General features: G+C 36.1%; 1 protein-coding gene and 1 non-coding gene across 2 annotated transcripts; both read right to left on the reverse strand.

Moving 5' to 3' along the window:
- Positions 1 to 8,111: 8,111 nt before the first annotated feature.
- TRNAT-AGU (transfer RNA threonine (anticodon AGU)) lies at positions 8,112 to 8,185 on the reverse strand. The gene has a single exon. It is a non-coding gene; the product is annotated as a tRNA-Thr (tRNA).
- Positions 8,186 to 8,325: 140 nt separating this feature from the next.
- On the reverse strand, positions 8,326 to 10,540 carry LOC145108209 (galactoside 2-alpha-L-fucosyltransferase-like). Its single transcript, XM_079045219.1, has 2 exons — positions 10,040 to 10,540; positions 8,326 to 9,916 (listed from the first exon to the last, which is right to left on the reverse strand). Exons 1-2 carry the CDS (start codon positions 10,287 to 10,289, stop codon positions 8,415 to 8,417), a joined length of 1,752 nt encoding a protein of 583 aa, XP_078901345.1. The 5' UTR covers positions 10,290 to 10,540; the 3' UTR covers positions 8,326 to 8,414.
- Positions 10,541 to 24,883: the final 14,343 nt, after the last annotated feature.

The following is a 24,883-nucleotide window of genomic DNA, read 5'->3' on the forward strand; positions in this document are numbered from 1 at the left end:
AATTGTTCACCGTTAATTCCTTAGGTGTAAAGTTTGTTGGGTCTCACCCTAATCACGGAAAAATGATTTAGGATCATAAACACAGAGTTTTGAAACACCTACATCCTAGTCTTTTTTTTACTAGAGATGTCTTGGGATATGCGTATTTGTGTGTGTATGTGTAAGAACTTTACGGTGAACAAGATTGGTTTAGAAAATCCGTTGTACCTCTGCGAAAAATTAGACCATGCACTCATCTCTTATCTCAAATTGAGAAGAGAAAGGTAGCTCTTGGACTATTGTTAATAGAACCTATTGGGAAGAAATTTTCAGATTAAAAATTTCGTTAAGGCTTCACAAACAATGAGTCAACAAGGCTTTGGACAATATGATGCAACATGCTTCAAGGGACACTTAACTAGTTATGAGTTGCGAATGTACCTAATCCCCAAGAAAGTAATCGCGACATGCAAAGAAAACAAGTGTTCATTAAAAAAATTGACTTTGAGCCACTCCGACCGTTTGCAACGCGTCGCAACACAACCAACTTGTGTTATGATTGGAACACCCTTGACTGCATCAGAACGATTTCATTCACATCTGATCCATTAGTGTTATTCATATGTCTTCTTTTTGGACTGCCAACGTACAAGCTTCCCATCTAGAAATTGACATCCTCCAGTAGTACTCTTTCGATCCAATTGACAACCCCCTAGATCAACATCAGAAAATTCTTGAATAAAGAATCTTGTGTTTGATGCATACCATAATCCAAGACTCGAAGTTCGATGTAGATATTGAAAAATATTCTTAATCGCTGTGAGATGTGGTTCTTTGGGATTCACTTAGTACCTGACACAATTACAAACTGAAACCATAATATTAGTTGAGTACAATAACAAACTGATCATGCTACGATATGTATTTAAATCAACGACTAGCTTATCCAATGAAGGACTTAAGCGAGTGCCAATTGCCATGGGAACCTTCGCGTCTGAGCAATTCTTTATTCCAAAGCGCTCAAGCATATTTCACGTATATATTTCTTGATTAATAAATATTGCTTCCCTGCTTTGACGAATGTTTAATCCTAATAAATGATTGATTTTCCCCATCATGCTCATTTCAGATTGACTCTTCATTACATCTTCAAATTCCTTTGAAAACGAATGGTCGGTTGAACCAAAAATTATGTCATCGACATAAATTTGAACAAGCATTAAATGATCCCCTACTTTCTTTTAAAATAGAGTGGAACCGATCCTTGCTTAAATTTAGCGATTTTCAAAAAATTGGTTAGCATTACATACCAAGCATGAGGTGCTTGTTTTATCCCATAAATTGATTTGTCAAGGATATAAAAATGAATAGGAAACTTGTCGTTTATGAATCCAGGCGCTTACTCAACATAAACCCTCTATTCAATTACACCATTGAGAAATACGCACTTCACATCCAGTTGATAGACGTCAAAATTCTTATGAGCTGCATATGCAAGAAAAATTTGTACTGCCTTGAATCTTGCAAAATGGGCAAATGTTTCATCGTAATCAACGCCTCCTTTTTGATAATAACCTTTAACGACTAATCCTGCTGTATTGCGAACCATATTACCTTCTTTATCTATTTTATTTTTAAATACCTATTTTAAACCAACTATCGAAACATTTTCAAGTTTAGGAATTAGCCTCCAAACTTTGTTTCTTTCAAATTCTACCAACTCAAATTGCATTGCAACAACCAAATCGGGATGTTCTAATGTATTCTTGAATGTTTTAGTTCGATTTTTGATATAAAACATTGAACATGCAATATTCTTGATGAACATTAAGAACTTCATTGCTAGGTCTAACTTGTGATTGTGTTAAAACACCAGAATTAGGATCACCAAGAATTTGTTCTTTAGGATGATCACGTGTCCATTTTTCCATAGGAGGAAATGATGGATCAAACTCCAAATGTGCCTCTTCAAATGTTTCTTCAGCTTCAGACAATTCTTCTACAACAAAATTATTATTATTAACATCATCATTTTCATTACCTGGAGCATCATTATCATCTTCATTATTTGTTCTACTTGGATCCCCCTCAACCAATGGATTCGTTGTTTGTTGCTCCCCCTCAACACCAGATTGAGAAGGTAATGGCTCCCCCTCGACTTGAGATTGAGAAATCAAGTGCTCCCCCTCCACTTGACCAAATGTTGAAGTTTGTCCCCCTTCGACATTGACTCTTGATGTTGATGACGAATGATCATCAGTTCGTTCATCAGTTATTGTTGATTCATCAGAGTGCTTTGATGCTTCTGGAACTTGATTGTCTTTGACATTGACATCAACATCAATAGCCCTATCAGGTATACCAAAGAGTAAATCAAAATCCACATCGAAAGTAAACATTTGTTCTGATTCTTCATTCAACTTAGAAAGAATAGGTTTCTTGGAAAATTCTTGTTCAACTCTTTTGACATAGTAATCATCAAATATGAGATTGAAAGTTTATTAAACTCATCGTGTTCATTTGTTCATCACCCTATATGCTACAGAGTTATGTGAATATCCCAAGAAGATTCCTTCATCATCTTTCGTCTGAAAATTTTGAAAGATTATCATTGAGATTCATGGTAAAGCATTTGCAACCAAAAACATGGAAAATCTTGACAATAGGTTTCCTTTTGTTAATGATTTTGTAGGGTGTGATGTTGAATCTACGGTGAATAAAAGAATGATTTTGTGTAAAACAAGTTGTAAAAACAGCTTTTGCTCAAAAATATTGAGGTAGATTTGTGTAAGTGAGCATCGTTCTAGCAACTTCGCACAATGAGCGATTCCTCCTTTTGACAACACCATTTTGTTGTGGTGTGTAAGGAGACGAAAAGTTATGAGAGATTCCCAAATTTGTCAAAAATGAATCTAAAGCTTGATTTTTGAACTCTGTTCCATTATCACTCTCGATTCTACGAACTTTCTTCTTCAAACTCAGTTCGATGTTTTTGATGAAGTCGGTCATCACCTGAGTAGTTTCTGATTTCTGTCCAAGAATATAAACCCAAGTGAATCATGAAAAATCATCTACAATAACAAGTATATACTTCGTCTTATTAAGAAACTTAATAGTCGAAGGACCGCACAAGTCAATGTATAGAAGTTCCAACGGTTTGACAATCTTTGAATCAATTACGATTGGATGACCTTGACGATGTTGTTTTCCTTGTTCGCAAGCTGCACACAAATAATTGTTATCAAATTTTAAAACATGTAAACCATGAACAAGATCATTTAAGACAAGTTTATTTAAATTTTTGAAATTGAGATGAGAAAATCTTCGATGTCAGAGCCAACTGAGGTCAGAAGTATCCTTTGATAGCAAGCAAACAGAAAGAATGCCAACTATTGGTTTTATGTCCAAAGTGAACATATCGCCTTTCCTCTTCGACTTTAACAAGACTTGCTTTTTTTATTTGTTCAATATCACGCTTCCTTCTTCATCAAAAAGAACTTGATTCTCAGTTCCAACAACAAGTTGAGATATGCTTATAAGGTTGTGTTTCAAACCTTCGACATAACAACCCTTTTTACATTAAACTTCCCATTTGTCACCTTACCATACACCATGACTTTACATTTTTGATTGTTCCCAAACTTCACCACTCCAGCATTCTCTAGCTTCCTAAAATCTCTCAAATTTTCCTTCCTTCCTGTCATTTGACGCGATCATCCACTATCGATATACCAGTTACCGTCATATTGATCATCACATAGTACATGCAATCATTCAGAGAGATTTAGATCCCCAAGGCTTTTTAAGTCCTTGGATATTAGTGTGAAAAGTGGTGTGAAGTGACGAACTAAAAATCCAACTACGAACTTTCATTTTGATTTTCTCAATTAAATCAACTTCTTCTGATTTGGGCACAAAAATATAATCATTCAATGGCAAAGTTTCAATTTTGATTTTCTATTTTCAACCTTTTTCTCAGAAAAGTCAAATTTCTTGTTTGGTTTAACTTCTCGCCGTTTTGAAGGTTTCGTTAATGATTCATGTGACGAAGTACTTCCACTCATTGAATCAGTCAAGTAATTTTCATTAGCCTTTTGGACTTATTCTTGAGAACACTCTTTGGACTGAATTTTCTTTCGTTTTCCCTCAAACCAATGATTAAAATTATTCATCTCATTTTTGCCTTTTACAAAAGAAACATTCAATTTGTGCTTTGAATCGGGATTTGGAAAACGTGGACCATCATGTTTGAATGGTACATTTTTCTTCACAATATTCATTGGTTTTGAGAATTTTGTATGCGAAAAAGGTTTTTGTGATTTTTGTTGAAAATGATTTTGGTATCGATTTTGATATCCAAAATGATATTTTTTTTTTGAAAACCTTGATTATTTTGCGAAAAATTATTTTGAGTGTTTCTTTTAACATTGTTTTGACCTTTTTGAACTTGTTTCACTTGTGACCTTTGATCAACTTTCATGTTTTGAGAAAAATCATTTTGACTCTTGTTCTCAACATTTATATTAACAGCTTTGGGAACAACTTTTGAATGTACTTTTGAAGTATGAGTTTTAGATTTTTGAGAAAACTTCTTTTCTTGATATTGTGTTGACTTTTGTTTCAATTTCTTTTCTTTTTGAAAATCTTTTCTTTTCTTCCAATAAGCTTTGTTTTGAGATTTCTTTTTGGAAATCTCATCTTTTGAAACAAATTTTTCATCACCATTTACGAAAGTTTGAGTCTTTGCCTTTTGATTGTTTAAATCATTAGGTAAAGACTTCTCACCACTTTTCTCTGCTTTGCCTTTGTTATTAGGCTTGACAGTTTTCACAACCCAAACATTATTTTTAATATTTTTATTGTCTTTTGAAAAAGGTTTTTGAAATTGAAAAAAGCTTTTGACTCTTTGATGTTGAAAAGTTTTTGATCTTTGATTCAAATCATTTTCCACAACATTTTGAGTAGAATAAAACCCTTCATCAGTCACTTTTGAATTATCTTCTTTTAACAATGCATTCAGTTTTAGATTGACATTATCCCCATTCCCAGTCGTAACGAACACTTGATTTGGATGTCCTTTAATAAATTGGGGATAAAGAACTGAGTGTGTTTCAAGAAAATGTTTTCCTTTTTCTTTCAAAATATTTGTGAATTCCTCTGTGTCCTCAAATACTTGAGCTTCAACAACTCATGTAATTTTTTTTTCACAAGAATCATCATCCCTATCACTTTCATTATTAGTTGTGTCTTCAACAATAACTGACTCTTGAGAATCATCATATTTAGTTGTCGAAGATGAAACATTCTTTAGCTTCATTTTTAAATCAACATTTTCTTTGCCTTTACCTAACAAAGTGATATTAATGACATACAATTTTGAGCAATCAACACATTCATCTTCCTCAATTTCACTGATATTGTCAGAATCATCTTCGATATCAGCAAAATTTTGTTGAGTACTTTGTGTCGAATTCTCAGTTTTGTTCAAAATTTTCATTTGTTTGCTTTTGGTCAAAGTCTTATTCACAATATCAACTAATTCATCAGCACTCAAACAATCATTAATATTCACAATACCATATGCATAAGAATCATTAGGAACTTGATCAAATTCAGCTACATTACTCTCACAATCAAAAGTAGTTTTGTCAACTAATTCACGTTTGAAATTTATGAATGGGAATAACTTCCTATGTTGATTTTGTTGTCATATTAAGTAACTAATGCATATATCACTACTTCAAATCTATATTAATTAATAACTAGATGTGTGTCCGTGCAAAACAGCGACCATAAATAGCTCTTTTGTCGAATAGTTTTTTTTTACGAGGAAATAATTGTTAGATTTTATTATTAGTTATTATATAATAAAAAAATTACCACTTTTAAATAAAATATTTATGTTTAGACCTTATATTTATATTGTCTATTTATACATTTGATGTAAATTGATTATTATCGTTGTCTAGTTTAAAAAATATAAATTAATTTATATACATGAACTTAATATTTTAAAATAGTCATTTTGTTCGAAATTAAATTTCTTAATAACCTTCTTTAATTCAAAATTTTAAACTTTTGGCAAGTATTAATGATCTATTTTTGTATAATTGATGTGTACAAAGAGCTTTGTATTTTATACCTCTTAAAATTCAAGAAATAACTAATATGCTTTATAATATAGTATAAGATAAGATATGATTTTGATTCTTAATAGTTTGGTCATAGATCTCATTTTGAACTATTTATAGTATTAATGATAGTTTTATTAATCTTGATCTTGTTCTAATCTTCTTGGATTGTTTTTATTTTTATTTTATTTTATTTTTTTTAAATGTTGGAGTTGGGTGTTATATGATAAAAAAAACTGTTCTGTAAAACCTTCTAAGCAACCCCTTTTTGATAGTGTTGAAGTGGAAATAGATTGATAGGCTTTAGCATAATAGTATATGAATGTATGTGAAATCTAGATCTTTAAATCATTCATGCTCATTTCTTGATGTGAATGTATGTGAAATCTAGATCTTTAAATCATTCATGCTCATTTCTTGATGTGACGGAGAAACAAAATGACATTGTTACAAACATACTTGGTGTTGGTGATTTGTTATCATCAATATTAGTTAAGTGTAATGAGATTACTTTGTTGACCAAAGGCGATCTTGATAAATATTAAACAAGTAAGGAATGTGTGGAGTACACACTTGTTTAAGTTTGATCAAGTTTTCAAAGTACACTGTCATTTAGGGGCGAAACCCCTAAACGAACGGGGGTCCGGGGGCAGCGCCTCTGGGAGTGGGGTCCAAGGGGCGGCAGCCCCTGGCTGGGGTCGATAAATTCGGTTTTGGTCTCATTTTCTGGTACAGACGAAACTATCATCAAAGCATTCTAAATTCTTGTCTCTCTGAGTCTTATCCGATTAAAGAATATTGGGAGTACCACCCAAATGCTTTAATCTGAAAGTGTTTTACACAATTCTCAGAATTCCAAGCCTTATTATACCCCAAATTTCTAACACTTGGATTTTATAGCCTTTATCCTAAAAAAAATTAGAAAATAAGACAAATTCAGTATAATTTCTTAATGGGTTTCTAAGATTTAGTAAAAAACATTTTTTTCCCCCGAGAAAAGCCATAAAATCGCAGATGTGCTTATATTTGGCTGCAAATTTTCATTAGTGGGTTGCGATTTCCCCCAACGAGCAGTGATTTTTCCTAATGAGAGGCTAATGGTAAAATCGGGTTAAAAGTAATAGAATTGCATCTTAGATGGTATATACACATTTGCGATTGACAAATCTCTAATTCATCAGTTGTACATTAGAGTATTAGACTACAGGATTGTACAATCACATATGGGTATGTTTTCTGCGATTTCCCTCTATAATGTATGCGATGATACAAGTTCTAAAAACATAAGGTACACGATTTTAATAAGAACAAGTTTCTAATTTGTAAGATATGATGAAATAAAAATATGACATAGGGCCGAGCCCGTGTAAAATCACAGCCCACTGAGGTCAAATCATAGCCAAACGCAAATCACAGCCCATCAACTCTCATCTACGGCTATACGGGTCGATTTTTAATTTTTTGGCTATTTTTTGGAATGCAATTATTATCATTTTTGTTATTATTGTTATAATCATACCATCTATTTTAGTTAATTGATAATTCAAAATACGTTGGCAAAATATGTTTGCCAAATGCCAATCGACCTACAGATATTATAGACAAAATTCAAAATACGTTCGCCAAATATTTTAGTTCTCGGTTTGATATCGATTACGACAGTAAACATGAAACCAAAACTAATATTTACAGTTTCAGTCCCTGAGGTAAAAAAATAATAATAAATTCACAGTTTCAGTCCCTGAAGTAACAAAATTCAAAATACGTTCGCCAAATATTTTAGTATTAAATATGAATCCAAAGTTAATATTTACAGTTTCAGTCCCTGAGGTAAAAAAATAATAATAAATTCACAGTTTCAGTCCCTAAAGTAATAAAATTCAAAATACGTTCGCCAAATATTTTAGTAGTAAATATGAAACCAAAATTAATATTTACAGTTTCAGTCCCTGAGGTAAAAAATAATGAAAATTCAAAGTTTCAGTCCCTGAGTTAAAAAGTTGCTTTCATTGAGAGTCGAACTCAAGACCTCCCGCTTACTAAACGGGTGCTCTAACCAACTGAGCTATGAAAGCAAGTTGTTTTAAATCGGCTCAAAACTATTTTATTTTAAAACATTATTATCAGTTCCCAAAAATTAGAGATAACTCATTGTGCCTGAAAACGACTATCATTATAAAGTATCATTCTAGCTATCATTCCCAATAACATTACAAAATCGAAAGTGGGCAAAACCCCAAATATATTCTCATAACTACTACTAAAACATAGATCAGCAAAAAATTTCATAAAAGTGAAATCAATCTAAGCTACATTGACACCTATCGGATTAACAAGTTTCAGACCCCAACTCATATCTTCACAATGTCGAACATGAGGAACAACTTCACCAGTATCAATCCCACTTCTCGTTTTGCAATCGAAAAACGGTGGAGCATGAAAGCAAGGTTCAATCGACATGGCTTTAGTGCAAGCTGGATTTGGGGTTGTTTCATTCTCGGGTTTATTCAAGATCCATGGATTCAATCCTCCAAGACTTTGAGCTACATACCCAAAAGTTGACCATGAACTCGTAATCAACTTATCTGTTAAACTCAGTAAGTACATTTCTGCCCATGCTTTCCTGTTATGCATCTTCTTCCCCGTTTGTTGATACCCTTCATGACTCGGTTGAAAAACTTGAATCACTTCTCCTGTTACAGTCGGATATTCCCAATACATGTCTCGTATCTTCTCAAAGTATCCCGAGCTTAAAGATGTTAAAATTACAGCTTTTGAGATTTGGTTTTTTGGTGTTACAGAAGATTCGTTTTGATTGATTTCTGGAAGAAAGTTGTTGTGTAAAGAACATGAGAGGATTTGATCGAGTACGTATTGAAATGGGCCAGGTCTCGTGTCAAAAACTCTCACTTGGATGCCGATTTTTTCATCTGCTTGTGATAGATATGAGTTGTAGTATCGTGTTATGAGACCCCAGATTGGATTTGTTGGGAAGAACAGATATCTGCCTAAAAAATGGAAAACCGTTTGTTGATTTGGGAAGAGGGTGAGTAGTTCTTGTTCGAATGATGGCATTAAGAAAAGAGATGGGATGAAGTAGTTGTCAGATTTCATGATTACCCATGGAACGTTTTGAAGAAAGCTTTGATCTTGATCGCAGAAGAAAAGCTTGTCATTAGCATCGTAATCATGAACCAGATGAAGATACACATACCCTGATGATGAAGATGATGATGATGAATTGTTTGATACTATACTACCGAAACACTCGGGAGATTTCTGATTCAAGGTTTTGAATTGATCATAGATTGGGAAATCGAGAGGGAGTAGCCATGAGACTTCAGGGAAAGGTTCGCAGAAGAGATCATCCATGTCAACTCCTCGATCAATAAGTAAGACTCGATCTGTTAAAAGGGCGTAAAGAAAAGCCGAACCCAAAGTCAAGATTCTGTTCCCGAGTCCACTGAACGAAACCCAGATCAGATATTTGCAATCTGAAGCTTCTTCTTCGATCATACCATTTGATCTTAGTTTTGTTACAGTTTTGTTGTATGATTCTGTGTAAGGTCCACAACGTTTATGAAGAGCTTCATATCTTCGTAGCTTCGAGATTAGAAAAGAAGAAGGTTTATAAGGTGATTCTTTACGATATGATGCTGATTCGTATCTACTGAGGCAAGAATCTTGATCGAATCGACTGGAAAGAAGCCCACCAAGTAGTTTGTCTTCGTGCTCAAATCCTGCAGAATGTAGCTTCTTTTTGTGCTTCACACGCGACTCCATTGGATCATCTTCTTGGTCAAAATCTATTACACACAAAAGATATCGAATATAAGAAAACTGTATGATATAGTTGGAATTGATCATTGAATTCAAACATAACGTAATAATGCAGAAGGAAGTAGATAGAAATGAATGTTCATTAATACCTCTGGGAGATGCCATATCATTATCAAGAACTCGAGCATCAGCAACAGCCCAGATGCTATTTGGTGAAGAATCCTTCAAAATGATGGAAATTGAGAACAAAACTGAAAGACCCATCAAGCAAACAACAAAACACCCCATTAATTTCAAAGGATTTAACCCAAATCTCGTCTGTTGATCCCGGGATATATCGCCGCCTCCGAGATCGGAAAACTTGGGTGGATCGCCGTAATTTTTGTTCAATCTTCTCATATCTGGCTACAGGTGCGAGAAGAACGGTGAACAATGAAGTCAAAACTGCAGACTTATAATCAGTGGCTTCGTTTTGTAGAGGAAATAGTTTGAATCGATGAAGTGTGTGGAAAAGGTGTAAGTGTGTGTTCTTTGATGAATTGGAGAACTTGATTGCGATTGTAGTTGTTTTATAGTACTACGAATCGACATTAATTGGGTTTAACGGTGAGTGTTGGATGCATCGGCATCAGAGGACATTGATTGTCGGTGACACCTTCGATAATCGAATTTGATTCATAGAATTTGGGTCGAAATATCTTGGGTGTTAGGGCTTGAGCCCAAAGGAAGAGATCGAATTTCAAGAAAGAAAAAATTACAAGCCCAATTTTTTTATTATTTATTATTATTATTATTATTATTTTTTCAGATTTCCATCCTATTTTCAAATCTTCAACCTTATAATATTCCGAGTAAATTACAACAAAAACAAGTTAAATATCCTTCTACAAAATCTTCTATTTTTCTTTCTATTCATTGGATTATAACAAGTGTCATAATTAAAGGATAAAATGAGGAAAGTGAATTAATGGATTATGACAATCGGGAGGATGATTAGGAGATAAAATAGAAATTTGCATTTGCTTCCTAATTTATCTTTTAACTCGGATAGTCCCTGTGTTATGTTTTTGTTACGTCGATAGTCTATATCAGATATAAAATGTTTATTTTGCCTTTAATGAATATTTTTTATGTCAATTCTTTTTTTATTATTCCAGTTATTTTATTAAATAAATTATATTAATAATATATTTTTAGAAAAATTATACACCCACCTTAATCCTCTTACAGTTCCTACCATCATCTCCGGTAATAGATACAGTTTTCTGACACCAACTTTGGCCATCATCTCTGTTCATAGATCCAATACCACAGAAATTAGCCAAAACTCAACACAGAGTGCAAATGTACCTAACATTCCACAATAAATCTGAAAACACATCTAAAATCAAACTTGTAACTCAAATTCAAAACCAAAATAAAACATAAAATCAAATCTAAAACCAAAATGGATCCTAGATGCAAATCCAAATCCAAAATCGAAGATGCAATTCGAACTAAAATACATACCCGAAGTTCATGATGCAAAAATCACATATAAAATCACAGATGCAAAAAACCTACATAACCTACATACAATTCCAGATGCAAATCAATTAGTAAAAAAAATATACCCATATTTGATATATCATTATCATTTGAGTAAGCTGATAAACAAACTATACCATGGAAATTTGGAATAATTATACTTATTATGAAAATAAAATAAATTATTCACTAAATACGAATGATGCAGTTCTTTTTTCCGATAACACTTTTATATGCATACGATAGGATGTAAGTTTTGTTCATCTTATTATTATGGATGTTCAAAACCGGATATCCGAAAATTCGGATATCCGAAAATTTTGGATTTGATATCCGAATCCGTATCCAAAATTTCGGATATGGATTCGGATAATTTTCGGATATCCGGTTTTATTTTTTTATTTTACAAATCTAATTAAGTTATCTATAAAAGATTTTTTTAATATTTAGACATTGTAAACAATAAATACAAAAGTAAAAAAAAAAAAGAAAGGGAAAAATCCATAAGCTTTTGTATGCCTTTGTGGAAGTATATGTACTGCCATCATGTTATACCGCATACAGGGCCGGTCCAGACGGTGGGCAACCCGGGCGACCGCCCATGGCCCACGTCTCCAGGGGGCCCCAAAATTTATGGGCTATGGAGTGTATATATATAAAAAAAAGTTATTACCTAAATGATTTTTAGGGCGTAAAGTGGGTTCAAACTCAAATTAGCTCAAAAGATAAACAATTTGGCTTGCTTGTTATTGCTAATTGATCACGTCTAAACCGAAGAATAAATAATATTTTTTTTAATCTTTATTATATTTGTCTTTGAGGGGCCCTTTTTTTCTTTTCGCCCCGGGCCCCATATACGTTTGGACCGGCCCTGACCGCATATTTACCGTTAATAATTAACAATAGTTTTTTTCTCAAAACAATTGGAACGTTTATTCAGGTCAATGTTGTTCAAACATCTATATACTGTAATGGGTAGTAGTGTTAAAAATGTAAAAAACAAAAAGAAATAATAATAACGTAACGAACACTCGCAAGATCAAATACAAGTAATCTCATCTTAATGGCCTTTTATGTTTTCAGATAATAGAAAAAAATCGGATTTCGGATTTCGGATATCCGAAATATCCAAAAATTTACAAAATCAATATCCATATCTGAATCCAAAAAACCGGATATCCGAAATTTCGGATTCGGATATCCAAATTTTCGGATATCCGAAATTTCGAATATCCAGAATTTTAGATAAATTCGGATCGAATTTTTGGATTTTCGGATTGGATTTTTTGGATACGAATATTTTTGAACACCCATACTTATTATCGTTTTCATAGATTAGTTTAACTAGTTTAGTCTGGTTTATAATTAGTTTTTATACTTATAATTAGTCATTTGAATCACCTACTCTAATTATTAGATTTGATTGTAATACTACTAGATATAACCGGATATTGATGTGTCATGTTTAACTTGGTTGTTGGATTTTCCGAAAAGTTTACACTGAAAAGATCTTGTTTAACGAATGTCTTTTATGACTCAGAACAAATCTGATGCTATTTGTTAAGACTCAAAACAAATCCGATGCTATTTGCCAAGTTCTTATGACCCTTGTTAGGAAGTAATGCGGATAACTAAGCATAACCAAAAACACACAAGACACAGTATTTACGTGGTTCGGTCAAGGTGACCTACGTCCACAGGCAAGAGGGGAGTATTCTTTATTTATGAGCTCTCAAACAGAGGTTACAAGGACAATTCACCAAAGATTTGCCTATCACTTTAGAAGTCAAAATAAGACCCATCAACTTAGCATACATCCCTATTTATACTTGAGGGATCAGACCTAAAACCCTAATGGGTGAAGCCCATTGGCCCATAGGCCAATGAATGGTGTTAACCAATCATAATCCTCCATGCATTAGCTTCTAGAACATTCATCAATGACATACAACACATAAGTATCAGCAACAAACATGATGAAGCACCATGAGCCATAGTGGAGCATCATGATGCTCATGTGGCGCATCATGAACACTAATGGTCCAACATTCATCGTGGTGGCACAACCTAGTGTATTCCTTGACCATCACCAAATTTTGAGTATCATAAAGGACTTCATAGCACACAGGGCTCATCTTAAAGCACCTTACACCAAAATGGCACATCTTGTATGGAGATGGCCTATCCCATGCAAGGATGGCGCAACTCCCTCTCACTTGGTACAACATCCTTCCAATGTAGCGCAACTTATACTAGATTGGTGCAACACCTTCCACTTGGTGTAGCTTCTACCATAGTGGCACAACTTCTACCATAGATGGCGTAACTTCCATCTACTTGGCGCAACATCCTCATGGATGGTGCAACTGATGGGTTTTAGGTAAAACAAATAAACTAGAAAAACAATTCCTAAGTTCACATGCAACCTACTTTGGATCTATGTTTTAACTATTGAACATATAACTTTGAATTGCAAAACAAGAACCCTAGAGGAGAGAGGCTATTTTCGAAAATAGTAAACTAGGGTTTAGGAGTTACATACCTTTCAATTGTTATAGCAAACAATTGATAATCCTCTTGATCTTGATCTTGATCTTCTTGGAAGCTTAGCACCACAAATGTAATGCCTCTAATGGAATCACACCCAAGAACTAGCAAGAAGGAAACTTGGAGGAGAGAGGATGGAGAGAGTATGCAATTTCGGCCTTAGGGTTTCTTCCAAAGAAATCAGTACACAAAATGTGAGCCAGGAGGCTCCTTAAATAGTTGAGGGAACTAGGGTTTAGGGAAAACCCTAGTTATCCTTTGCTTAGGGCCTAAGCAAGACCCAAGGCCTTATCTTGGAGCCCTTGGACGAATTCTCTAGGGTTTCCCCTAGGGTTTTCGTCCACCCCCTTCCAAGGGGGTTCTGGAACCTTCCACTCAACTATTAGTTAATTGCAAACTAGTCCCTACACTTTATAATTAATTCTTTTAACCCCAAAATTAATTCTGATTAATTTCTGGCTAACAATTAATTAAACATAATGATTTCTAATTAATATATTAATCCATTAACATATTAATAAATCATTTATATTAATTTATTAATCTTATAAATTAATATCTCTCCTTTCATAATTTCCTTGTCCAGTTGCTAGGTTGAGGGCAACCCAAAAGGACTGTGCTGCTGTCAATTCAAGTACATACCAATTATAGTTATGGGCTTAGACACCTAATCCAACAGTCTCCCACTTGGATAAGTCTGTAACTATAATTGCTAGTATGCCTTCTAAATTTGACCAGCAAATTGTAGCTTCCAAAAAGCTGCTGCCGAACTCTGACCCAGTCAGTTATGTGTCCTAAGATAAGTGATCATATAATCCTTCGTTCTGCTTGATATCCCCAGACAAAAGACATGGAATGTAATCAATCTGTTTGTCCAGAATCTATGTTTCCCGATTCCTGATTTGTGATGATGTAGGACTTCTAATCGAACACATCAATTTAGTCCTGGCTGGGCCCAACACATAAGTCAACACCAAATCATCGAGGGGCCCACAGATATCGCTTTTTCCTGTTAGGGCAAAAGGAACGAATAAACGTTGACTCATATGCTTGTATCTTTTACTCATCAAATTATACATGACAATACGTTTTATAACACCAAGTTACTGATGCGTTTTCGTATCACCAATGCACAACCGACTTGTAAATTACAACTCATATATCTTCGTTTCAAGATTATAAGATATTATCGTCTCAGTATTACTCGTGATGAATTCCATGAAGTAATACTCTGAGCGAGGGTTTATCCAATACTCAAATCTCAATTTCTGAGTACTCATGAACATTGCAGCAATTCTATTGCCATGTCTATCCTTAGACAATCTGCAATCCAATTCATGACAGTCTTAATTCACTACTTACTTCCAAGAGTACGAGCGACTGTGGAGTTTGAATAATCTCATTATTCAGGAAGTAAAACATGCAAAATATGAAACACAATAATAAACAATTGACAAAAGGTAGTAGCCAAACTTATAAATAATACTTTATTATTTAATCACCAAAAGTCAATTACATTTACTTTGTTACAAGTTTCAAAAACTAATCTATCTACTAAAACTAATATCATCTTTCAGTCCTATGCTCCGAGCATGCTGAATATGCTTAGCCCTACTCAGACCCTTTGTGAGGGGATCTGCTGGGTTATCTTCAGATGACACCCTCTTTACTATAAGATGGCCTTCTTCAACTCTATGTCTGATGAAATGGTACTTTCTGTCGATATGTCTGGTCTTACCATGATCTCTCGGTTCCTTTGTCAAGGCAACCGCTCCTTCATTATCGCAGAACAGTTCCATAGGCTCCTGGATGGTTGGAACAACTCCGAGATCCCCGATGAAGTTCCTCAACCAAGCTGCTTCTTTCGACGCTTCACTTGCTGCAATGTACTCTGATTCACAAGTAGAATCAGCCACCGTATTTTGCTTGGAACTCTTCCAAGTAACTGCTCCTCCATTCAGTAAAAACACCCAGCCCGACTGAGAACGGAAGTTATCTCTATCCGTCTGAAAGCTGGCATCACTGTAACCATCTACTCTCAAAGTATCACTGCCACTAAGCACAAGGACCCAGTCCTTTGTCCTTCGCAAATACTTGAGTATATTCTTAACTGCTATCCAATGAGCTCTACCTGGGTTTCCCTGATAGCGACTGACCATGCTCAAAGCAAATGCCACATCAGGGCGAGTACATGTCATAGCGTACATGATCAATCCGACAGCGGAAGCATAAGGTACCCGACTCATGTCATCTATTTCAACATCTGTACTCGGGCATTGAGTCTTACTCAATTTGGTATTGCTCTGGATAGGTAGCTCTCCCTTCTTGGAATTTTCCATACTAAACCTCTTTAGTACCTTATCCAAGTATGTGCTCTGACTAAGTCCAATTAGTCTCTTCTTTCTATCTCTCAATATTCTAATCCCAAGAATATAGGCAGCTTCTCCAAGGTCTTTCATGGCAAAACACTTTCCAAGCCAAGACTTAACTTCTTTCAAGGTTGGAACGTCGTTACCAATGAGTAATATGTCATCGACATACAACACCAGAAAAGTTACTATACTCCCACTAGCCTTGATATACACACAGAACTCATCTTCACTTCTAGAGAAACCAAACTCTTTGACTTTCTCATGGAAGCAAAGATTCCAACTGCGAGATGCTTGTTTCAATCCATAAATGGATTTCTCAAGCTTGCACACTCTATTGGGGAACTTTGCATCAACAAAACCCTCTGGCTGACTCATGTAAACATCTTCAGCCAAATTCCCATTAAGGAAAGCAGTTTTGACATCCATCTGCCAGATTTCATAATCATGAAAGGCAGCTATGGCGAGCAATATCCTAATAGATTTAATCTTAGCTACTGGTGAGAAGGTCTCATCATAGTCAACCCCTGGGGTTTGAGTGAAACCTTTTGCAACCAGTCGAGCCTTGAATGTGTGCACATTTCCATCCATGTCTGTCTTCTTCTTGAAGATCCATTTGCACCCAACTGTCTTACGACCTGGTGCACTATCAACCAAATTCCAAACTTGGTTGTCATACATGGACTTAATCTCGCTGTCCATTGCCTCTTTCCACTTGGAAGCCTCTGGGCCTGCCATTGCTTCCTTATAAGTGACTGGTTCATCTAAGTTTACCAGTGTTCTGTCACTTATGCATGTGTCACCATCTGAAGTAATATGAAAACCATACAACTCAGGTGGCACACTTACCCTAGTGGATCTTCTAAGAGGTAATGAGTTATCAATTGGTTCAACAGGAACTGTTTCCTCTGGTTGAGTGCTAGTGTCATCTAAGGTTCCCTCATTGGCTGACTCTTGAATTTCTTCAAGGTCAATAGTGCTCCCACTGTCCTCTTTGAATATGAGCTCTCTTTCAAGAAAGACTCCTCTTCGTGCTACAAAGACCACGTTTTCACTAGGCCTGTAGAACAAATATCCAAAAGAGTGCTTTGGGTAACCAATGAAAACACATTTCTCACTTCTAGCTGCTAGCTTGTCGTGAGTCTCTCGTCTTACGAAAGCTTCACAACCCCAGACTTTAATATGTGCTAACGAGGGAACTTTCCCTATCCACATTTCGTGAGGTGTTTTGGCAACCTTCTTTGTAGGGACAAGATTGAGGATGTGGGCGGCTGTCTCTAAGGCATACCCCCAGAAGTGAATAGGAAGCGAAGCCCGACTCATCATAGAACGAACCATGTCTAACAAGGTTCGATTGCGCCTCTCAGCTACACCATTTAACTGTGGTGTCCTAGGAGGAGTCAATTGTGAGACTATCCCACATTCTTTCAGATAGTCGTTAAACTCGATACTAAGATACTCCCCGCCTCTATCGGATCTAAGTATCTTTATTTTTCTGCCCAATTGATTTTCGACTTCATGCTTAAACTCTTTGAACTTTTCAAAAGTTTCTGACTTATGCTTGATCAAGTAGATATATCCATATCTGCTATAATCGTCAGTGAAAGTCACATAGAATCGATTAGCATCTCTTGTAGTTGATCTGAAGGGCCCACACACATCCGTGTGTATGAGATCCAACAGACCTTCACCTCTTTCACAAGACCCTGTGAATGGTGATTTTGTCATCTTTCCCAAAAGACAAGATTCACACATGTCATCTGACTTTAGGTCAAATGATTCCAACACTCCATCCTTTTGGAGTTGGGCTATGCGTTTCTTGTTGATGTGTCCAAGACGACAATGCCACAAGCATGCCTTGTCTACACTATTAGACAAGTCAATATTAAGTACACTATTTCCTAGGCTATCAACACAAGTCACTGTTTCATACACACCATTACAAGGTAAAGCTTCAAACATAAAAACACCATTCTTATAAACAGAAATTGAACCATTCAAATCATTAAAAGAATATGTAAAACCTTGTCTGAACAATGCATGAAATGAAATAATGTTTCTCGTCATCTCAGACGAATAGCCACAATTTATTAAATCTAATCTAACATCATTACTAAGCAGAAGCTGATAAACTCCGATCTTGGTTACTGGTGAAGACTTTCTGTTTCCCATGATCAGGTTTATCCTTCCTCGCTCTATCTCCTCACTTTCCTTTAGACCCTGCAAATCAGAACAGATATGAAAACCACATCCTGTATCAAGGACCCATGAACGAGAAGATAATGAGTTATTAGCAGAAATAGTGTAAATACCTGCCGAAGATGGCTTCACTTTGCCATCCTTGATATCTTGCAGATATTGTGGGCAAGATCTCTTCCAATGCCCCTTTTGGTTGCAGTAAAAGCAAACTGCCTCTTTTGGATCAGAAACATGGGGAGTGGAACCATTGGGCTTAGCCTTTGGGCCATTACTAGATGACCCAGCTTGAGCCTTGCTCTTCCAGTTTTGCTTGGGAGGACCTTTCCTCTTTTTCCCCTTTCCCTGTCCAATAGCCAAAACAGGGGCACTAGCAGGTGTGGAGGGTATACTTTTACCCTTCATCCCTGCCTCAGCTGTCTGCAACAAGTTGTGCAATTGGGCCAAGGTCTGCTCAGTATTGTTCAAATGGTAAGTTAGAATAAACTGACCATAACATTCAGGAAGTGAGTTCAAGACCATGTCAATGGCCAATTCCTCATCAAAGTGAATATTGAGCTTGACCAAACGCTCTATGTAGCGTTGCATTCTTTGCACATGTGACACAACCGACTCCCCATCTTTCATCTTGCAAGCCATGAGTGACTTGACTACTTCGAACTTTTCTTGACGAGCTCGCTTATGGTACTTTTCCATAAGGTCCTTGTTCATCTCGAAAGGCCAGTAGTCCTCATAGTACCTCTGCAGTTCTGGGGACATAGTTGCCACCATGATGCATGCCACTTTGGTAGCATCATCGTAATGTTTCTTGTAGGCAGCAAGATCTTCAGGAGTAGCTTCATTCTCATCAAGCTCTTTGAGCTCCTTTTCAAGAACATATTCTTTGTTCTCGAAACGAAGAGCCATCTTGATGTTGCGCATCCAATTGTTATAGTTTGAGCCATCCATAACGACTTTGGAGCATATATTGAGCAAAGAGAAGTTCTGGTTGGAGGAGGATGAAGCAGAAGTGTTTCCAGGAGTAGACATCTGAAAAGAAAGAAAGTTTTAGTTAGATTTCAAGATACCTTAATAGAATAACCCAAAGATATAATATCAAGGTTAGGATCCAACTATGAAGATTCACAACTTAGAAATGGGATGCCGAGATCCAAGTGCAAATTTCATAAAGGTAGGTGAATGACGATTCACCAATTCCACCATTAGATGAAACAAACGAAGTGAAATTCCTAATTCTTTTGAGATATATTGAAACTATTCAATGGCATGTTTTAATCTCAGATTATGCTCTTCTATTTGTGACTGGGATGCCGAGGATCACAAACAAGATGTGAATAACCATGCAAATGTGCTTGGTAACCTCATTGTCTTTATCATTAACTATTGATGTGCTGGTAAACCACACACGCTCCATCAAAATGACAATTATGAGATACCCATTACTACTCTTTATTAGTGCCTTTTAGTGTGCTGGTTAACCACACACGCTCCACTAACGACCAATAAAGCATAATGTGCAATTTCATGGATTAGCATACTTTTCACATTTTTCCTAAAGTAACTAGAGTTGGGATTTTGAAAATAATGTTCTAGTACTTTCTTTAATATCATTATACTTTTAATGAGAAGTAGTTGTCCTATCAAATCCGTTCTGCTAACGACCCTCCACTAATCAAGGAAGCGGTGGGTGAGAGTGGACACCCATTCAACTACCATTTTATAGGCAGTTTCCTTATACCCCCCTTATAGATTAGCTTCGTGAATGAGGCATACTAGCGATTTGACTGACCATATTCTTATACATATATAATAATAAACTTTTAATTATAATATATATAAGGTGTGTTTTAAAACATTTTAAAACTTCAAGGGTTTATAAATTTCGAAATTTAAGCTATTAAATTTAAATTTAAATAAACCAATTAACTAGATTCAATATTTATCTTTTAATTAACTATTAATCAAATTATTAAATCTTGTAAGGATTATCTAATTAAATTAATCCATTAATTTAATCCTAATCCTTATCCCTCTAAATTTCGAAAAATAGGGTAAGGATAATTATCCAATTAATCTAATTAAGTAACAATTATCCAAAACAAGAAACCCTAAAACTTCTAAGCAAATTTCGAAATTTACAAGGGAGGAGGCTAGGGTTTTCAAAACCCTAACCCTAATTTCGATTAGGGTTCTTTGGAGGCTAGGGTTTTCGAAAAAACCCTTTGATCCAAAACCCTAGAAATCGAAAAATTGGCCTTTAGGGTTTAATAGCTATAAACCCTAATTTGCAATTCAACAATTGTAGCAATTCAATTTAAAACAACAATGGCTCTGATACCACTGATGGGTTTTAGGTAAAACAAATAAACTAGAAAAACAATTCCTAAGTTCACATGCAACCTACTTTGGATCTATGTTTTAACTATTGAACATATAACTTTGAATTGCAAAACAAGAACCCTAGAGGAGAGAGGCTATTTTCGAAAATAGTAAACTAGGGTTTAGGAGTTACATACCTTTCAATTGTTATAGCAAACAATTGATAATCCTCTTGATCTTGATCTTGATCTTCTTGGAAGCTTAGCACCACAAATGTAATGCCTCTAATGGAATCACACCCAAGAACTAGCAAGAAGGAAACTTGGAGGAGAGAGGATGGAGAGAGTATGCAATTTCGGCCTTAGGGTTTCTTCCAAAGAAATCAGTACACAAAATGTGAGCCAGGAGGCTCCTTAAATAGTTGAGGGAACTAGGGTTTAGGGAAAACCCTAGTTATCCTTTGCTTAGGGCCTAAGCAAGACCCAAGGCCTTATCTTGGAGCCCTTGGACGAATTCTCTAGGGTTTCCCCTAGGGTTTTCGTCCACCCCCTTCCAAGGGGGTTCTGGAACCTTCCACTCAACTATTAGTTAATTGCAAACTAGTCCCTACACTTTATAATTAATTCTTTTAACCCCAAAATTAATTCTGATTAATTTCTGGCTAACAATTAATTAAACATAATGATTTCTAATTAATATATTAATCCATTAACATATTAATAAATCATTTATATTAATTTATTAATCTTATAAATTAATATCTCTCCTTTCATAATTTCCTTGTCCAGTTGCTAGGTTGAGGGCAACCCAAAAGGACTGTGCTGCTGTCAATTCAAGTACATACCAATTATAGTTATGGGCTTAGACACCTAATCCAACAGCAACTTCCATCATGATGGCCCAAATTTTTCTTGGATGGCGCAAAATTTTGCTTGAAGTTGCTCTAAATGCTCCAAGTTGCTCCAAGTAACTCAAATGCTCCAAATTCTCAAATCACATTTAACAATCTCTACCTTGACTTGAGCATCCTCTGAACTCTACCTTAAACAAGAACTTCTTTTCCTTTCCTGCCAACAAGCCCCGAAGGAGATTACCTCCTGCGAACATCAACCAAGTCCAAGCAAAACTTGAACTTCTCTCTAGGCAATGACCTTGTCACCATGTCCTCCAGATTCTCCTTGGCCGTAGACTTTTGAATGTATAACATGTCATAGAACATGATAGGTTTCTCCACCTTCAAAAGAAGACTCTTAATGTAGTGAGAAATGTATAACTATCCTTCTCTTCTATCACTCCGAATCTCCATCATTGTTATCTTCTTTTCAGTTCCTAAACCGTTCATCACAAGCTCATTATTCAGAAACTTCTCCAAGTTTTCTTTCCTGGCATCAACATCACCAGACACTTCTTCCCTAGGTTGATTAAGGGATTCCTCACGTCTATGTTATTCCATCCCACCCTAATGTTCCCCATTTATCATAAAACTGTGTAGGGTTTCTATTTCAAAGTCCACTTTCTGGCTAGCATCTCGATCATTCCCTACAACACTTGTATCATCTTCTCTCTGGTTACAGATAGCAGATTCGAAGGTCACTTGTAACGACCGTAATTTCGAGCTAGACATTTAGAGTATAATCATAATAATTATACATTTTAATGAACAATTAAAATCATTGATTAAAATAATTGTTCTTCATATGTGTTATGAGATAATAAATAATTATCATGTACACATTAAGTGGAAAAATATTAGGAGTATAGAATATTTGTAGAAAAGCCTGAATATAAAATTTGTCATTAAAACGATAAAATAAACATTAAAAAATAATAGATTATTTTGGATAAATAATCTTAACAAAAGTTGTAGTGGTCGTGACGATGATTATGTCGATATAAAGAACGCCTAAATCCGACTACGTATGAGGAAGTTATGATTTTTCTAAGTTTTGTGTTCAAACCTATATGGCAAGGTGCGTCATAAAAAGTGAACCAAAGATAGGTTGTTTTTTAGCCCAAGCGATCTAAAGAAAGTCATAGTGCTCGTCAATAGGAACTTGAAGATATAAATAATGCCAAAATCTAACTTCGTATGAGGAAGTTATGACTTTTCAAAGTTACGAGTGCAACCGAATACAACAGTGTGCGACACAGAAATCAAAATTAAAAGAGGTTGATTCTTAGCCAAAACAATGTAAATGAGATTTTAATATCTCTTAAATACAAATCTGTCGATACAAAAACAGTCAAGATCTGAATTCTGAAGGCTGAGGGTTGTTTGGTAAATTAAAGATTTATGTTGAAAAGAATTGAGAGGGATAGGCTGGAAGTGTAATTATAAGTTTAGTTTGTATATGGACGAGCATAAACCCGTCACCTCCTTTCATTCAACCCAAACCCTAAATCCTTCATACAACCGCCACCTTATTGCCCTATCTCCGGCCGCCGCTATCAACTTCGACCACCTAGCACCACTGAGCATCCTCCGACGGCTTTTGTTGCCAACGATATCGAAGACCGATGGGAAACCGAGAAGACGTCGCATCAGTTGGAGATCGGAGGAGCAAAGTCGATGTCATGGTTGCCGCTGCTTTCATTATCGGTCGCATCTTCTTCTCCGTTCCTCGGTTGCTATGCTCTAGCCCACATTCCGTCGCCGCCACAGCTCCATGCGGCTACCTTTTGTTGTGCTCCGGTTGTTTCCTGCCACCCGAAATGGCTGAGATGGGTGCATGTTTTACGATAGAACTCGTGTTTGTGTGTGTTTCCGCTTCACCGTGAAGTGTGTGTGGGTGTGATGTTGGCCGGAGAGCTAGGCGGACTACCATGGCAGCCAACCATGGTGGCTGCCGCTATGGTGGCTTCTTTTGCCCCCACCAGCCACCATGAGGGGTGGTTGTATGTGTGTTTTGGTGTGTGTATGAGTGTATTTTATGGGTATGATATTGTATGGACTTTGCTTGGCCGGGAAACCAAAGAAAACCCATCACCACCACCGTGAGGTGGTGGCTGCCACCTTCTGTCGCCATTCTGCCACCACTAGCCACCATCTCCGGTGGCTGTGTGCATTTGTGTGCAATTGGACCGATGTTTGGAGTTCTTTTGGTATTGTTTTGGCCTAAAATTATAACCACCACCACCGTGAGGTGGTGGCTGCCGCCGTGAACCGCCGTCGACCACCACCGCCCTAGGTGGCAGTGGGTGGTGCCTGACCTAGTGGAGTAATGGGCTTAATGGATTAAGTCCTTAATGGGTTAAGTGTTCTTACTTAACCCTAATCGTCATTTTATGTGAAACCCTAATTGTGTTTGGGCTTCAAGTTGGGCCTTTCTTTTGGGCTTTGGTGATTGGGTTATTGATGGGCCATCTAAGAATAAGTGTATGGATTAGGAAAAATTGGATGTGCTTTACGGTAAGGCCCATGTAAGGGGTTTTGGCCCAATTTGGAAAATTGGGCCATATGTTGGGCCTTTGTTGATTGTTTGGCTTTTGGGCCTTCATGGTGTGAGTTTGGGCCTTGGGCTTGGATCAAGCTAGGTTGGGGGTAAAATTTGTCTTTTTACCCCAAGTATGGATTTAGGTTATGCTTTGGAACCCAATTATTAATTGGGTGTTGTTTTGATGTTGACAGTTCGAGGATTTGCTAGCCATCAACTAGAGTTTTATCTGCGGGACTTCAACAGTGCGAGGTGAGTCTCCTTACTGTATTTAGCGGGTCGAAGGCACTAATGTCGTCCCATGGTTGTTATGCTCATTATGGTTGTTGTCTATGTGAATCTTGCATGTGTTATGTATTTTATGTTTACCTAGCGAGGCTCAATGCCACGCGGGGCCTGATGAGTGTATTTGTAACATCCATAAAATTCATGCCAAATTTAAACTTTTAAAACATTTCAAATACTCAAAGTTATTAAGAAAAGGTTTCCAAAATAGTTTATATCAGAGTATCCCAGAAATCCAAATCAAAATATAAGGAAGTGTACGGTCACGCCTTCGCCTTCCCGCGGTCATCCGTTGAACCTGAAGCAATAAACTGAA

Source organism: Lactuca virosa, chromosome 4 (assembly GCF_052849685.1).
Source record: "Lactuca virosa cultivar CGN04683 chromosome 4, Lactuca_virosa_CGN04683_v6, whole genome shotgun sequence".
Lineage (NCBI taxonomy): Eukaryota > Viridiplantae > Streptophyta > Magnoliopsida > Asterales > Asteraceae > Lactuca > Lactuca virosa.

Excerpts from the sequence above, each read along its gene's own strand:
- LOC145108209 (XM_079045219.1), bottom strand. The coding sequence starts at position 10,289 with ATGAGAAGATTGAACAAAAATTACGGCGATCCACCCAAGTTTTCCGAT. Across the intron at positions 9,917-10,039 it reads TGATATGGCATCTCCCAGAG|ATTTTGACCAAGAAGATGAT; the intron begins GTATTAATGAAC and ends TGTGTGTAATAG.